Source organism: Dromaius novaehollandiae, chromosome 3 (assembly GCF_036370855.1).
Source record: "Dromaius novaehollandiae isolate bDroNov1 chromosome 3, bDroNov1.hap1, whole genome shotgun sequence".
In the NCBI taxonomy this organism is placed as follows: Eukaryota; Metazoa; Chordata; class Aves; order Casuariiformes; family Dromaiidae; genus Dromaius; species Dromaius novaehollandiae.
Genome location: NC_088100.1, coordinates 100989877 through 101007359, shown reverse-complemented (window position 1 = coordinate 101007359; position 17483 = coordinate 100989877). Strand labels below are relative to the sequence as shown.

General features: G+C 37.7%; 1 protein-coding gene and 1 long non-coding RNA gene across 10 annotated transcripts in view; one reads left to right on the top strand and one right to left on the bottom strand.

Moving 5' to 3' along the window:
- Nucleotides 1-9080, top strand: part of LOC112997329 (uncharacterized) — a 20694-nt gene extending 11614 nt beyond the window's left edge. For 5 of the 8 annotated variants that reach the window (XR_010388552.1, XR_010388548.1, XR_010388550.1 and 2 more), the window contains one exon: nt 2621-9080. This is a non-coding gene — a long non-coding RNA (uncharacterized LOC112997329). Of the gene's footprint in view, nt 1-66 lie in introns of all 8 variants that reach the window. The other 3 variants (XR_010388554.1, XR_003262664.2, XR_010388551.1) reach the window with 3 other exon arrangements.
- Nucleotides 2049-17483, bottom strand: KCNG3 (potassium voltage-gated channel modifier subfamily G member 3). 2 transcript variants are annotated; one of them, XM_026123301.2, is made up of 2 exons: nt 16722-17483; nt 2049-7669 (listed from the first exon to the last, which is right to left on the bottom strand). In XM_026123301.2, exons 1-2 carry the CDS (start codon nt 17369-17371, stop codon nt 7024-7026), a joined length of 1296 nt encoding a protein of 431 aa, XP_025979086.1. In that variant the 5' UTR covers nt 17372-17483; the 3' UTR covers nt 2049-7023. The 2 variants fall into 2 exon arrangements, with proteins under 2 accessions (XP_025979086.1, XP_025979087.1); XM_026123302.2 differs by having other exon boundaries at nt 16755-17482.

Sequence of the window (17483 nt, the reverse complement as noted above, 5' to 3'; positions counted from 1 at the left end):
ACTAAGGGGCTTTTAGATTTGGTTTTTTTATTGACATTTTTTTATTACTCATGCTCTTCTTTTCAGTGGTCCTGTGCATGGCTGTACTTGGAGAATATACTTTGAGAATGTTTTTCTCTTTTTCGCTCATATAGCATCTAGTGTGGGTCTGGGATCAGGGATTCAAGATGGTATTAAAACATATGGCCCCAATTTCACATGGTTTCCCATCAGATGGCTCAGCTGACTTAAACTTCAAATACTAATTAAACCCTAACAACAGAAGTCATGGTTAGAGCCTGTGCTGTCTTGGCACAGCCAGTACATATGACAAGGCCTTTAGCAATGTAGAAGGGATTATCATCTAAGTACTGCATTCTGTGTGAGCAGCTCTAAAATAAATAAAAGAAAAATAAAGCAGAAACAGCTTGTATTTAAACACTCAGTACTTTAAAAACTCATCTCAGACTCAACAAATTAGCTGCACTCGTGCTACAGAGAGATGCCATGTGTTTCCTTGCCTTTTTTTTGTCTGTATACATCTTTTGATTTGTGCTTCAGTCTTAGACTATATGGGTTTTGGAGTAGTACTGTCATTTTGATCCCTAGCTGTAGAGCCAAAGTATAATAAGAGGCCTCCATTATAATTCGTAGCTGCTACTTCAATATTGGTAAAATAGCAATCAAAAGAAATATAAAAATAAAAACTGAAGTCAGAGATTACTGGGATACAAGGGAAAGAATTCTGATTTTTAACTTTCTGATTTTTAAAATGTAATGAATTTACTATTTTCTTTTTGAAATTCTTATGACAAAAATGTATAAAATGCCTCTGTGATACCAGGAATCTTTTATTTTTTGATGTTCTATGTATCTAGAGTTGTGACTTAAACTAATAGTGCTGAGAATATCTGGAAAATAATAACAGCATTAAAACTTTAAAGATGCATGCAAATGTTATTCTTGCTATTTCTGCTTCCAAAACATTTTAGAAGTCCTTTTAGAAAAATACCTATAAAATATTCTCATATGACTGTTTGGACAGCTGCTTCATTTCTTTGGTGATTAAGCTTATGTTAAAACTTTTAAAGCTAATAAATAAAATATGAGAAGTAAAAACACCCATGATTTCTAAACTAAAATTCTGTTAATTTTCATAGCAATGCAATGGGCTGATGTTAGAATAGTTCATAATCCTCTGATCTGTTATGATATTCAAATGATTCTTTGTTTTTAGAAAAACATCAGTTGTGTTAATTTTTGGAAATACGTTTGAAATGGCTTCATTGAAAGAATCACCAGAGTGTGTCTTAAATGTGTTCACCCTCTCCCTTTAGCTTGTACAAGGGCTAATAATAATGTAACAATAATGTAAGTGAAAGTTCTGGTTGTTTTGAAATTCCAGAATGAACTCCGTTATACTTTTCTTTTAAATGTAAACAAATTTCAGTGAACTAAAAGTCTAATTCAGTCAAATTTTCTGGATTTGTTCTTAGAAATAATTCCCAAGGAAGAATGTGTGTGCTACATGTCTGACTTTTCATTTTGTTTTGACAGTTCTGTTGCCCATAATTGTAACAGATATACAATTGCTATTGTTGAGAAGAATAACCCTGTAAAAATAGTAGCATAGGGTTAACTTTACTTATTGTCTCTCACTAACTTCTAGATCAAGTATTCAAGTTTTTTTGTTGTATAATCCCCCAAGTTCTAAATGGCAAACACCTCTTTTTCAGTAGCAAAAAATTGTTAAAGGAAAAAAGTTTTTGCCAAGATACAATACCAATATCAATAGCCACAGAATTCCTTTGTTAGAAAAGGAATGCATTTGATACAGTTGGAAATCCTTGTTTTGAGCCGTGCTCTGTGAAATGTATCAACAAAGCCAGGAAATTTTATTTCATGATTTTATACATCTAACACTGTATTCACATCAAGAGAATATATTTATTAATTTTCCAAATTATATTATACACATTTCTCTACAGATATGCAAACAATATATAAAATTAACATTCTATAAAATTATAAACCTTTGAGTTTATAAAGAACAACGGAGTCTAAAAGGCTGTAGTTGCAAACATTCACATTTTATTAATCCAACCAAAGATTTATATTATTATTAAAATTTCTTGTCAAAACAGATTGTCAGTTGGTTGCTCATTGTGCAGTCTTCACGATGCTTAACCTATTATGTCATCTGCAAAAGATACTCCCTACATTGTGTTGCATTTCACATGCCATACATTATATTAGTTTTCAACTATAAAACCAGCATTTTGTTGTTCCATATGTGCTGGGCAGATCTTCTGCTCATGTAAACTGTTAAAGCTCCAGCAAGGCTGAACACCTGTCTTTCTTACTATGCCTCCTTATTATAAACAGGGATCTGTTTTATGGAGCAAGAACTAATATATATACTGATATGTATGTTTGCTTTTACAAACAAGTAAACAGGAGAAAATACGAATCAGCTTTCTTTAAAATCATCATGAAAAAAGTCTTTTCAAAGCAACATAATCAATTTTGCTGTGCACAGCTTAGGTAATTTTCCTGCAAATGTCTCCTCAAAAGTGCATTTGAAGGGATAATACTAAAATTTTCAAGGTACTTCAAATGACCAAAATTTCCTTTTCTGTAGGAGAAAATTCTGAACCTGGCAGACCATGTTTATTTTGTTGCTGACCAGTTCACAAGAAACTCACAGGTATGACTACTGAATTTTCGCTGGCCAGTGTGCACATATGATGACTTCCAGGCCGACATTCAGGTCTCATAAAATTTTTGTGGTTATTACTCAGAGGGGAAGAGACAAGTGTTTTCAACCCATAAGGACTTCAGTTTTATTTTGGAAACATCAGGGTTAAACGCTACAAAAGCTGAAGACTGATTCCTTTATAGGCACGAATTTCCTACACAAGATGAAAATGCAGTACCTTTTTCTATTAAATACAAGGGTATCAAGATATGAATCTCAAAATTGGCAGGATTTTTATCCTTATCAGACTTGTTGCTATGTATACAGGATCAGCCATTGTACAGTAAGAGTTAATATCGCATGTTAAATGGCTGGCCCTCATGCTGATAAAACTGTTTAAAATCACCAATTGACCAAATTATTCAGATTTTTTGGAGGTGTTCATAAAGATGATAGCCTTCCTTTTATTACAGCTATCATAGCCTTATATCAAAAGAGATGATAACCTTCCATACTTTGTAATTTCTATTTTTGGTGCATCTATTGGCTTCATGTAGAACTGTAGAAGTAAAATGTATTGTAGACACCTCTGAATTCCAATGATTTCGGGAAGATCAAATGTTTTCAAGGGGCAGTCGGTACCTTGAAGGACTGCAGCCAATATATAGTTATATACTGTAGTATATAGCAAGTCAGTCCTAACGATTGAACTTTGTATATAATGTCTGACTAACCTTTGTTTATCATCAAGATGTGTAATTGCAGTTCAAAATTCATTGGAATTGGTTTCATTTTAGATGAACAGAAAAGCTGGTCACAATTACATATCCTGTCCTCACATATCCCCAGTTTTATTATATTCATATTTCATCTGTTGCAACTGCAGATGCTTCATATATTGGAAGAGGTACTTTCCATGAAATATTTCATTGTATAGGGTTCAGATTGGCAGTTATAAGAAATGAGCCAACTTGTCTTCATTTGGCTTTTGAAATGCTGTATTCAGGCACAGAGCGTGCTGTACCCCATGTTTGCATGAAACAAAGTCTCTAGTACACTTTAGTAAAACAGTTTCATCTGTTTAAAGATATGCTTATTTTTGTCCTCGTGTGTAATTCAGTATTTTTTACGTTTCACCAGAAAGTCACTTATCCATTGAAAATAAGATGACAAATACTGGTACAAGTCAGGAAGCCTATTTATTTACTATAAAGCTCCCTGTTTTAAGGCTACCTTTGAGATCAGGCTTCTTCAACTTGGTTTCTAAGGAAACCTAAAGTCAACTCATAGATAACCATACCACACAAAATAGGGGAAAAAAAAAAAAAGTGAGTATCTCTTCATAGTGGGCTTATATGGAGAGCAAGTTTCAAAATAATATTTTATTATACCTCAAATTAAAAATACATAAGGTCATTTTGCCTGCATTCTGCCATACAAAAATCGAACATTAGCTATTTAAAATGACTTAAAACTCCACAGACCTTTACACAATTATTTTCAGTAGGTAACCTTTTTATACTGGGTAAGGGATTCTGTAGCTGGCAAACACTTTATAAAGCATCAGACATTTTGTTCTTATACCGGATATAATCTGGATCTGTTCATCTTTGAAAATTTCCTGTCCTTAATTACTTATACAAAATGATTCACGATGTAAATTGGTATTCACAAGTTATGCACATTAATTTGTATTTTTCCTTTTGTACTGACAGCTAAAAATTAGCTTTATAAGTAGTGCTAAAATGCGTATTATTTTGTCTTGAAACCAAGATTGCAACATACTTTATGTACACATTCCTTATGCATTTCAAACTACAGTCATCATGATGATGGTTTGGGAGTTTTGTGGGGGGGAAGGATGCATCTCGGAGTATTGGTTTGGTTAAATACAATACATTGACAAAAGACAAAGTAAGTTTTAAGGGTTGTATGGAAACCGATATTTTTCCCAAGCATTTAATACCTGGAAAACAGCATATGAAAACCTGGCAGGCTAAGTTCTTATGTGTTTTTTTGTCCATTTTTAATGGAAAAAAATAGGGGAGGGATACACAAAGTAGGTATTTCCTTGTTGAAAACTGGGTATTTTTTGATACCGTCAGAATAAACTCTTCATTAAAAGATGAAAATGTTATTTTCTTCAACAGCTGTGCTTGGATTAAAGGCTGAAATTTCGATTTTGTCAGGGAGGAATTTTTTGTGAGGAGAAAAATACATTTCAACTGACTGTAATATATAATATAAGAAGGATATATATATATAGCTACACATGCAGGAATACAGAGCCAGCAACTCAGCTGGCATAAATCATCTAAGTGTCTCTGAAGTCAATACTTGTCTAACTAACATCAGCTGTGAATCTGACCTAAGAAATTTTTGCTTAACTGATATTCCCTGTTCTGTGGAATGCAAGAGCAGGTTTCTGACCTACATAATTCTGATATAAAAGGCGTACATATAGCAGTCTAGGGCAGTATGGAGCTGACCTTCTGAGCATCAGTACATGCCAGTGACAAGAAAGAGAGGTATGTCTGTAACATTACTTAAAACTGTTCTTTAAAAACTACAGAAGGAAAAGTCAAGCTTGTCAGTGGGAAGGCTATTGAAATTATTTTCAGGTCTTCAGAAACCATTTGCAATGTTACTTGTTTTCTTTAAGACTGCTTAAGACTAAGACTCCTTAAAATGCTAATGAATTTTTCATGTCTTGAGTGCTCTTTCATGGTAGAGCCTTCAATGTGCTGGTTACTCACCAGTCCGATACTTTAATCTGAGTGAGCAATTCAAGAGATGTTCTCTAGGTGATAGTCATTTTATTTCTAAAGCTGTTAACAAATATGTATATAAAAGATGCTTCTGCAGTACAGTAATAGTAAATACTTTGCACTATTTTCAGGCAAGCACACCAAATTCAACTATGCTGATGACTGTGAATTTCCATATTAATAGGAAAGCTCCCTGATGATGTTTATTGGTACCTAAATTTGTAAAGCTGTACCTAAATGTGTTTTAACTGCACAGTTCTGCATGACAGCCTTTCAGAATTATACTGAACAATGCTACTAAAGCAGTACTACACAAGAAATGTAGTGTACGATATTTCAGAACCTAACTTGATTCATTTTAATTTTCTAGTCACATTGGAGAATATACTGTTTTGCCCAGTGCACCTCCCACTTTATATTTTGCTTTCTTCAATATCCTTTGGGCTTTTTACAGTTGTTTTTAAAACTTCCATTAAGTTAAAGTGTATCCTGAAATAAGAATCACAGAAGTTAAAGATGATGAAGAATATATCTGAGAGGGAGCAGCTGTTCTTGTTTTCTAGTGCTTTCTCCAGACTTCTAGTGCTTTCTCCAGACTTCTAGTGCTTTCTCCAGACTTTTAAGTGATGGAATTGTATAATTTCTCTTAGAGAACTTTCACTGTGCTATGATATATGTGGTTAATTAAATGGAAAAAAATCTATGCTTATTGATCTATATCTTCAGGTGGATGGAGTTCAACTGAAAATGTAAGTAAAATTTGGATAGCTGCACCACTAAGCTACCAAAAATATATTTATCAATGCCTAAATTTTTATGCTGATCTTTGTAAAGTACAATGCTTACTTCTAATAAAGAGCTTGTTCCAGAGCTTGCGACCAAGAAAGTGCATGCTACAACATTCAGAGATGCACATACTCATCTTGGGTTTTCCACTGGAAATTCAGAGTGATGCCACTGACTTCACTGGTTTTACTGAAGATTTGTGTGCTTCATCAAGGATCAGAATCAGGCCCTAAGATTTTTTGCCCTACAGACCTACGTTCTTCCACTTTTTAAAGTGGCAGAACCAGATCTATTCTGTTGTGAGGCTCAAAAGTAGCAGCAATTCTTCTTCAATATGCGATTTGCCTATCTGTGTGAAAAGTGGAGATACTTGGGTCAAGTAGGCCTCAATGCCTCTAAGACTCATTTAGATTTTAAAATCTTTGAAAAATTTCTGCTACACATTGCTCAGCATGATATGAGATATATTTATGGGAATGGTGAATCTCAGTATTAAGCCCATTTTTTGTTCTTTTTTTGTGTGGAAAGGCAAACTGAAGACCACACTGGCCTGGCTGAGGACTTCTGAGTCCTCTTTTGTTATTTAATTCTCTCAAATTTCAGGCATCACTCCCTCTCCCTAGAAGGTGTCCAAGCCAGATGGCCATCCTTCCTGTCTGAATGGTGATGAGCTTTCTTCAGCTGGTGAGAATGTTCCATAGGACTATCCAGTCAAGGACACATGAAGGGACTTTCCACCGTTCTCTTCTAAGACAAAGCTTAGCAAGTAACTACAACAGAATGCAAATTTGGTCAATTTAAGAATTCAGCAGAAAGGCTTCTACTGTACCTAGCAGATCGGAATTTGAGCTCATGATAACATTGCACAAAGCTGTGATAAATGAAAGTAATTGGCAAGGCTAATAGAACAATGCCACTAACCACACAAATTCCGCCAAGAATCCTTCCAGGTACAGTGATGGGACACATGTCACCATAACCAACCGTGGTCATAGAGATGATCACCCACCAACAAGCAGCAGGGATGCTGGCATAATCCTTATTCTTTGTTCCCAAGTCCAGCCCATTTTCAAGAAGCTGGGAAAGTGCACTGAAAATTGCCATAGCAACACAGATAAAGACAAGTAGCATCACCATCTCTCTGTAACAACGCTTCAGAGTCAGACCAAGTGTTTGAAGGCCAATGAAATGACGAGCCAGTTTAATCACCCAAAAAATCCTCATCATTCTTAAGACCCTCAAGGTGACTCCAGCCCTCTGAAGCTGCGAATTTTCCCCGGTAAAAACTGTCATTAGAACAGAGATGTAGTAGGGAGTAATTGCCAGTAAATCAATGATGTTGAGAGGTCTTCTGACAAACTCACACTTGTTTTTGGAGACGATGAACCTCACAATGCACTCTGCAGTGAACCAGCCTATGCAGATAGCTTCAATTATCCTGTCAAAAGAAACAAAGTACAGTATTTATGTTCTGTGAAAATGCTTTAGTGGATGTTCGGTTTGTTCATGGACATTACCAAATTGACATTCAGACCTTCACAGACAACATACAGAAAGCCACACTATTCATATTCTGAGCATGTAGCACCAAGTTTCAGCAATTAACCTGCAGATCTACTGAGAATTTTAAACTGATGTCTGCTAAGAACTCACTTATGGTCATTTTCTTAGAATTATAAAATTGCTACTAATTCTAATACTGTGCAGATGTTCCTAAGAAATCTCGAATGCTACAGAAAATTAACATGTCAATGTCTAACATAATCTAGAACACTTTTTTTCTCTCTCTTTTTTTCTTTTTTGGCTGGAGGCCTGATCCACTTTATGAAACCCAAGGAGTGCAGATCAGTGAACTGCTTGATTACTAACAGCAGTGTACTGAACAAAACTGCTAAACTAAAATAAAAGTGAAGATGGAGTAGGTGGAAATCGGCTTTTGCATCAGACCACCCATGCAGATTGGGTCTTCACAATCTAACATAAATCAGTCCATCTTATTTGCATCCCAAACAGGGGCTTACCTAGAGCCTATATTCAGAACTTCGTAGGTATAGCCAATAAATACAGCCAGTATTTTATTCTTCAGCAGTGGGTACACACTACACTCTGCATTAGTTGAAATTCTTCTTTTTTTTTTAAATGCAATTCCACCTAAACTGTGTTGTAGCAAAAATGTCAAGGTAACCAAAGCAGTAGGCAAGATTGTCTTCTTGCCAAGTACAACTAATGGCCTTGATTAAAGAAAGCATTGCTGTCTAAGAAGGTAAATTCAGTACATTCTTGCAGTGAATGAGATTTGAGAACATTTTCTCGCTTGAATGAATGAAAGGTAGAAACAGAAGATAAAAATGCTGCTCTAGAATTATTCAATAACTGTTGTGTACCAAGTATCTCATCCTGAATCTGAAAATAACTTTTCTTAAGAATTCAAATTGTTCTCACTTGTGTAATAAAGGAGGGAATGAGAGCTAGTATTTCCCTTCTTCCTTTGTTTGCTTATTTCGTTTCACAAACATTCTCAGCAAAGTAAAAGCCAATCACCAGTGTCATCTCCTACCAACAGGTCTGCAACTGATGCGAGATTCAAGATTTGAAAATACTAAATGAAACCAGAGTTTATTCCTACTGCAGGAGACCCTAACAATGTAGTGTCTGTAGTAACAATAATTAATTCATAAGTAATCATCCAAGTGTCATTTAAAAACTAAAAGGTTTTTTCCCTAACAAATCTGCATACATTTTTACCAGTTTTGAAATCTGCTGGTATTACTGAGGCAATGGTCTGTTAGGAAGACAATATTCCTCTGTAACACTGTAACTAATACTAATAAACTTCATAAACAAACTTTTATAGGAGTTTTGTACATTAAAATGTAACAGTTTTTTATTCATATCATATACTTTAGTTTTATGCTAAAAATAGAGGAAATAGTAACTGTCAGTTGACATAAAGTCATAACTTACACTTTAATTCCAGCCACAGCATATTTAAATGAATGTAAATTGACTACTTAGAGATAATTACTCACCTAAAATCAGAGACTGCTATTCTTGTTGCATGGATAGCAATGAAAGTTCTGTAAGCAAGTGGCCTTTCTTCATAAAGGGTTTGTAAAGTACTTATGTTAGCAACTTTTGATGCAAAGAGCTATGAATATCAAAATAGTTTTATCTTAAGAATGATGGTTTCTCACGCTTTTGAAAATACTAGTGCTTCCTTTAATAATGACAATAAGTGATACCTCATGTGTCAATTTGATTTCTTAAAAATATTTGGCTTATAATGTCCTCAAAATGCTCATGTACTTTGTATATGAAACTTTTTGTATAAATGTGGATAACATCTTTTAATTTATTATTCCTTCATGTTGAAAAATCAAGAAGAAAATTTTGGTAAGTTCTCTTCAAAACACAGCATTTTCCCTCTCATCCTTATTACACATATAATGAAGAAAACTTTTTTGTATTAATGAAATACATAAGACTTTCTCTATTAAAAGGAGCCAAGCAGCAAGATTGTGCTAATTGGACACACTGATAAAGTCCGAATGTACTTACAGGTTATTGGCTAATTGAGATCTCATATAATACTTGAAAGAAAATTGTAGCTGGATATAAAGTTGCAGCTATAGGAATATTTTACAATTCTAATAGACTCTATTCCATTACATTTTATGAAATTCATCTGGTAGTTCTGCCTGTGACCTATGAAATGAAAAAACTATTCTTAATTTTACAAATTAAAGATGTTTCACTTAGTATTTCCTCCTGATGGAGGAGGATATTGAAGATACGATTACTCCATTATCACAAATTAAGCAGGTTATCCCTGAGTCAAGCTGTAGGGAAGGTTGGTCCAGATCTTTGTCATTTAGAAGAAGTCCTATCTGTGAATCAGTATTGGTCTAGTATAACTTTGGAGAATAGTTGTGCCACTAAAAGTTGATGTTAGATGAAATGTGATCAATACATTGTTTTACTCTGGAGTTCTACTGGCGGTTTTTAGCTGAAGAGATACTGTAAATCAATTATACTGCACTAGGAAGGACTGGAGATTCATTTGTTGTAGAACAGACTTCAAGAGATCTAAGGAGCATCACTGATGCAAAAATGACACAGAAGATCAAGACAGTGTGAAATGCTTTATTGCCATTCCATTATATTTTGCACTTCCATTTCTTCATGTTATACCTAGCCATCTTTCCCATCCATTACACACATCCTGGCTAGGGAGAAGATGATGAAGGAGGATCTCTCTCCTTCCCTCTCCCTACTTCTTAGCCAGCAGTGGAACAGTTTGATTCCACCTCTCTTTTTATTCCTCTTTGCCTTTATAAATGGATTTCAGCAGTCCTGATCAATCATATCAAAGTGAGTAAGTGCTTCTCCAAGCAGAACTGGAAACCTCAGGCCTCTTGTGAATTTAGAGCACTACATACTAAGTTTCCATTTTCAGATCAAGTCTCTCTGTGTCTTAAACTGACATCTTTATAACTAACTTATATACTTTTTAATGGATAAATAACATCTAATGAGGAAACCAAAATTAATAGTCCTTAAGAGAACTTAATTTAATATGAAGTTAAAGCCAGCTAAAATGCATTCACTTGGAAGACTAAAGTTACTATATCTTCTGTAATCAGTTCTTAAAATATTTGCTGCATATTCACATGACAGACTGCCTGGTTTTGCCTACTCCTGAAATAATATGCAATTTTTAAATCTGTAGCTGTATATTTAAATCATAAGCTTTATTTGTTAAAATGTAGTGCCTGTTTTATAAACTTCCATCACAGTTTTTGGTTGCTTTTTTTCTTTCCATCAGTTTAGTTTTAAAATCGCTGGTATTCAAAAAGGAGAGAAGAAGGAAGAAACAAACCCATAAATTGTTTCCTTAAAGATCCCCACAAAATTTATGAATAATCAGAGAAAATACTAGGTCCTATTTTTATTAAGTTACTGGTTATTTCTGCTTATATTAACTGTGGCAAGATCTTCATTGTCCCAGACCTGAGCAGAGGGTTCCCCCCACCCCTGCTAAAATTTTAAGCCTCTTGGTAATTAACAGCTTTTCAAGATTGCTTTAATGAGTCTCTTTGTCCATAAACTGAAATTCAAGCCTTTGTGAGCCTCATTTCTTCTGTAATCTAATCACTGTTTAATTTTCTGTTCCATCTGATAACCTTCTTTCAAAATAAGCTATTTTGCATACACTGAATTAAACTTTTTCAGAAATTTTTTCAATCATTAACAAGACTAGTTTGTTATGCTAAAAAGATCATATTGTGAATGTCTTAAAGTATTTTGACTTAGCATTATTCTTCACCTCAAAGTGCCAGTTTTACGTTTTAGTATCTTCTGGTGAGTTGGCTGAAATCTCCCCAAAATGTTCATTAGTGGCACTATTAGGAATTAAGCGTGTAAATAAAACATACACATCTACAGGACACGAGGAAAATGGATGATATGATTAAAGACACAATATGACAGGATTAAAGATTAAACTCTGCCAACACTGCTTGGTTAAATTGTTGCTGAAATCTATTTCCATGCAAAGCACATTAAAACAGAAAAATGTCCATCCTGCTCAGGAAGACTCCTAGTCATTTCAGCAAACAGTGTTTTTCAGTCCTTTTGAAATCAACAGAATTTCTGTTTAACTACAAACTGGAGAATAAGGGCCATAAAACAACTAGTTTCACTGTATTAAAAACTTTGCTGGCATTTTTCCATTCTATCCTTGTTTTGGTAGCAATAATATGTCTTGATGCATGAAACTGGTGCATGCCTTTATGTCGGAGGACATAATGAAATCTGTCTCAGCACCCCAGGGGGAAGAGCCAAATGTCTTTCACAGCTGTCAGGGGATGTCTGGACATAAACATCCCGGCTCTGGGATCTTCAAGCATCTTTTCCACCTTCTTTGAACACATGCATAGCACCTAACCCTGATGAGCTCTTAAAGGTTCTCTTGTGGCCAGGAAGTGATGCATGTCCATTATTTGTGTTATGACTATTTTGGAACACCTCTACCACAATTTTGAGCCTCTCCAAATCCATCAAAGGAGTCCACATCTTTGTTTTTAAATTAGGTCTTTTCATCTTTGTTCTTTCAGAACTTAGTGTTAAATGCAGTGTTCAGGTTAGATCTTATCCAAGGAAGCAGTAAGTTTTTGGTTTTCTGAGCAGATGTTGGACATGAATATTTGGGTTTTCTGAAGTTCCACAAAGTTAAAAGTGTAATGATTTTTGTGCCTCTGAAACTGAAATGTAACTTTTTAAACTGATGTTTTGCACAGATGGCAAAATCCCATTGGTAGCTGTTTAGAGATGCTTTTTGGAAAAGGTACTGTGTTTATATGCTTTTGCTTAAGAACATACCAGTAATATGTTTGATAACTGAGGGATTCTTTCAATACAGATTTAAACATGATTCAGTAAGTGGAAAAGGGACAACAGTCTCTTCCTTGTACTAACAAGCTATTTGTATTTAGCATTAGAAAAATAGTTTAAAGAAATACAACATTGTGCTGGCTTTAAGTCAAGCGGCTTCAAATGACTTGGTATTGTAGGGCTTAAGAAACTCCCCAAAAGATTATGCTTATGATGAGTTTATAGACTGGTCCCTGATCAGAGACTCTCAGCATGCATCTGTTGGCACAGTTCAGGAGAGAGCAAAGATGACTTGGAATTGCCAAAAGCAACAGAAGGGGAGACAGGTGTCCCCGCTGTCTGCTCCTAAACTGTGCTAATCTGATGCAAATCTTTATCTCTGAGAAGTGAAACATGCCAAGGCAGGGAAGAGAGCAAAATCTTAAAATGAAGGAAAAAAAAAAAGTCTTTTTAATAATTCATTAAAATGTGATTTTCATCCCTCATTCTGAGACTGGTTCTGGGGAAGGCCATCCCTCTGCAAATCAGTGAATTTTATTCTGTCAATGTCTCTAGTATCCGTGAAATTCAGAATTCAGATTCTCCATCCCTCTCCCCTTAAAAAGTCGTACTCTTGGAGGTCTCTATTGCCCTCTTTACTCTTGGAGGTCTGTATTGCCCTCTAAAGGGTGTTACTCCAAAGGATGAGAAATAGTCTTATAGACTGTTCAGCCTTTAACGGCTTGGTCACAGTGAAAAGTCGTAACAACATAACAGTTATTCAGAAAGATCGAGAAAAGTTTGGTGTACTCAATTCCTTTTCTAGTGAAGAGGTGTTCACATAAGGAAAATAAACACAGCTGATACTAGTTGGTAACAGTAGTAACCCTTATTTCAAACCTCATTAAAGAGGCTGATATGGTAAGTTATAGAGTTAGTTACTCTCTCACTTCTAGAGATGATGCCTCGACAAGGTGGAGACACTGGTAGAGCTGTTTTCGCTGCAGCTGCCCACAGTGGTTCTGTGGATAGTCACCACATTTCAGCCACAAAAACTATCAGTGTGGCATCTCTCCAAGCCTTCAGTAACGTAACATAATACTGAGAAAAGGGCAGTTGTTTTTATTAGTGAACACGAGAGACTAAAAATATCAGAGCAGGTTTCAAAGTTGCTGAATTTCTTGAAACAATTCTCGTATCTTCTCGGTATCTTAGTATCTCATTTTGATCTGAAAGGTCAATTGCATCCAAAATTCACATTCTAAGGAGTTCTAGATAAGCCCATGTAATTTTCACTTCTGAAAGTTTTCAAAATACCTTTTTAGAATAATGTAAAGTCTCCATACTTGTAATTACAGTGCCATATGTCAAAACTCACTCATATATAGCATTAATGTCACAATTTCTCTTGACAAAAATATTACTGTATAGTTATGCTAGATAGAATTTTCTTGATTTTAGTTAGGAACCCTGCTTAATAAACAAAAGGCATAACTTGGCTTCAAACTGTTGAACATATCAGAAACAGATTTTTAAAAGCATTCCCACTTAGATGGACAATTTTGCCAAAGTGCTCAATTACAGACGCTACTGTGTGATTCTTATGACCAGACTTTCAAATAAGCCTAAGTAATTTTAAATTAAATAAATACAAGCAAAAGCAAAAAAAAATAATAATAAAAGAGAAATAAAGTCAAATGAGAACTGGACATTAGGTCAAATCCTAGGGCAAGCATAAGTGGTTGTAACTTAACTGTATCACTCAACAGTAATTGTGGCTTCTTTTTTCCAGATAAAATGGGCTTTTTAGTCATGTTACAGCATATAAGATAAAGAAAGGAGTTGCTCCTGTAGGAGAACAAGGCCACCTGAGAAGGTGACAAGCCGGGGACAGAAAGGAACACATCTGGTTCTGTTTTCAAGGTGTTCAACATTAAATCATTATCAGTTCATGTGCAGATATAGCAGATGAGTTGTCACACTTGAAATGAACCATTCTGAATTACTTTGTATCTAAGGGACTTCTGCAAGAACATGGTAAGAACTGTTGAACTGCAACTTTTATAGTAAGTTACCACTCTTTCTTGTTGTAATTCCATAGAGTACTACAATTGGTACTGAGGAAACTCAGCCTATCATTGATAGCAGTCCTTGTGGTTATTTATAAAAGCAGTCTTCACTGCCTTGTAAGTGTTCGGCCACCCTATATCTTACAAGTAGTTAGGACCTTAACCTTCAAGTGCTTGGTATATAATATACGATTACACAGAGGCATAAAATTGTGTGTGTGTATGTACACACACATGCATTCTTGAAGACAAAGGCACTATGAAAGAAAAATTGTGTATCATATGCCTTGTTCATCTGCAAGTTAAATTTTTCAGTACATGAAAAGTTAACTTTTACATCATGAAGATGTAAACAAACATACGAACAAAGTCATGCATGGTACTTTTGCTTATATTTTCCCATATCTGTTGGCGGTAGGTTAGAGATTTGCTGCCTTACATAAAGATCACCCAGAGCATCCAATCTCTGAAGTAACTGCAATGCAAGAGGAATGATGCAAAGCTTAAATAAGGCTTTTTAACTGGAAAAGCCTGTAAAAGCAACTTTTAACATATCTGAATCTAATCAGGAATCAACTGCTTCACAATCTGTATCTGCTTTTTTTTTGTTCATACAGTTAATTCTTTGGCTCAGCTACAATCAGAATTACAGGTGCAGTTTTCCATTAAGTTAATGGAAACTATGAAAATACTTTCCAAGGAATTAGTTTGGCTACTAAGGTATAATATATCACATTCCAATTAACTCTATGGTAAAAGATGGTCATTTCATAATGACAGGACTGTAATTTCACTGTAGGGTCCCTTTAGTAGAGTAGAGGCTGGAAAATGTTTGCTGAATATTGTACCTCCTTAAAAGAAGGGAGAAGCTAGAAGCTTTTCTTGCTAGAAATAAGAAACATTCACTTTTTTTATGTGTCAGTCTTATTTATGAGGGAAATCCCACTTATGTGGCCTTGATTTTGTTCTCTAGAGAACAGAAAATAGTAATGATACTGGAGTCAGTGAAGTCAATGTACTTCTAAACAGATCACAAGAAAGATGGAAAAGGGTTTGCTCATACTAATAAGATGTGAGACTGAGCTTTATAACCAACCCCACAGCCTGGTTTCTGCAGGAGTGTTTCACATCATTTAATGTTCTTAAACATATTTTGTCTAAAGCAAACATAAACATCTCTTACATTCATATACTGGGGCACAATATAATCCATTTGCAACAGCTTAATACTCAATTTGATCATCTCCTGTATCCCCACGTGGAGAATCTGAGGACTAGGGGAAAGGCTACTGCCGTATTTTACAAGATCACAACTGTAACACATACTGTATCTGCTCCAGGAGAAGGACCTGTATGAATACATATAGAGTACATATCGCACTGTGATTTTCCCAAAGTAGGAGAGGAGGGAATTGCATTATTTTCTTCTAGAGTTTTATTCTTCTTTTTTCCACAATTGCAAGGCCTAAGTATGATTTCTCGAGTGCATGAACATCACTATGGGGGTAAGGAGCCCCACGGCTTTTAAAAGGAAGCAAGCATAAGAGCTCCAAGATCCCCAACAGATGAGCACCCTTACGAAGGAGAGGAGCCGTACTCTCACTGCACCTGCTGCGCGGTGCGCCTGACGGAGGTCGGAGCCTGCCTGCCGGGGCTGCCGGCTGGCTGCAGCAGGGTCTCCGTGCCTGCCGCAGCCAGAGCCCCCCCCCGCAGCGCTTGCACCCCGCGCCTGCCCCCGAATTCAGAGCCACCGCGTGGGTGACTTGCTGCTGCGCTAGGGGCAGCGCTAAGCCGGGGGGCGCGGGCTGCGGGGCGCCGGGGCAGCGCCCGCTCCCCTGCCCCCCCCCCCCGGCTCCCCGCCGTCGGGCGAGAGGTTTAAGGGCGCTCAGCCGGTGTCGGCGGGGCCAGGAGCGGCGCGGCTGCGGCCGGGGGGCGCCTCGCCTCGCCGCGGCGGGGCGGCAACAGCTACACAGCATCACGACGAGCGGCAGGACACACTGGACGGGACACACGGGGACCGGACAGCGGGAAAATAAAGGATCCTCCTACCCTGAGGGCTCCCTCACTGACTCTGCTGTGTACCTGCTCTGCTCCTCCACGCTGCGGTTCTCCGGCGCCCGCCACTCGGGCAGGGTGCTGGCGCACAGCACCACCATGGACACGATGACGAAGAGGATGGACACGGTGGCCAGGACCTGGGCTGCCACGGAAGACGTGGGCTCCTCGAAAGTCCGCCTCATCCTCTCCAGCCACTTCCTGCCCTCGGGCCCCGGCGCCCGGCGGCCCTTGCCCTCGGCGGCCGCCTCGCCCGGCGGCTCCCCCGCCGAGTAGTAGGTGCACGTCTCGGACATGCGGTCGTCCAGGCGGCGCTGGCAGCAGTAGTCGAGGTGGGAGCCCTCCAGCCCCCAGTAGATCATCTCGTTGTAGAAGGAGAGCTCGCACATGTGCGGCACGAAGCGCAGGTGGCCGTGCCGCACGTACAGCATGATGAAGCCGAAGGCCTCCGAGTGCCGGTCGAAGAAGTACTCGTTGCGCTCCCGGTCGTAGTCGTCGCACACCTCCAGCACGTCCTGCTCCGAGAGGCAGCCGTGCAGGCGGCTCACCCGCCGCAGCGGGAAATCCTTCAGCACCTCCCGGGAGAAGGAGTACCGGGTGCCCCCGACGTTCAACACCACCGAGGGGCCCCTGCCAAAGTTCATGGCTTGGGCGGGACGGAGGCGGGGAAGGGCCGGGCGGCGGCAGCGCGGGCTGCGCCCGGTTCTGCCCGCGCCGCTTCGCCCCTCGCCGCCGGCTCCCGCTCGGCGACGGGGC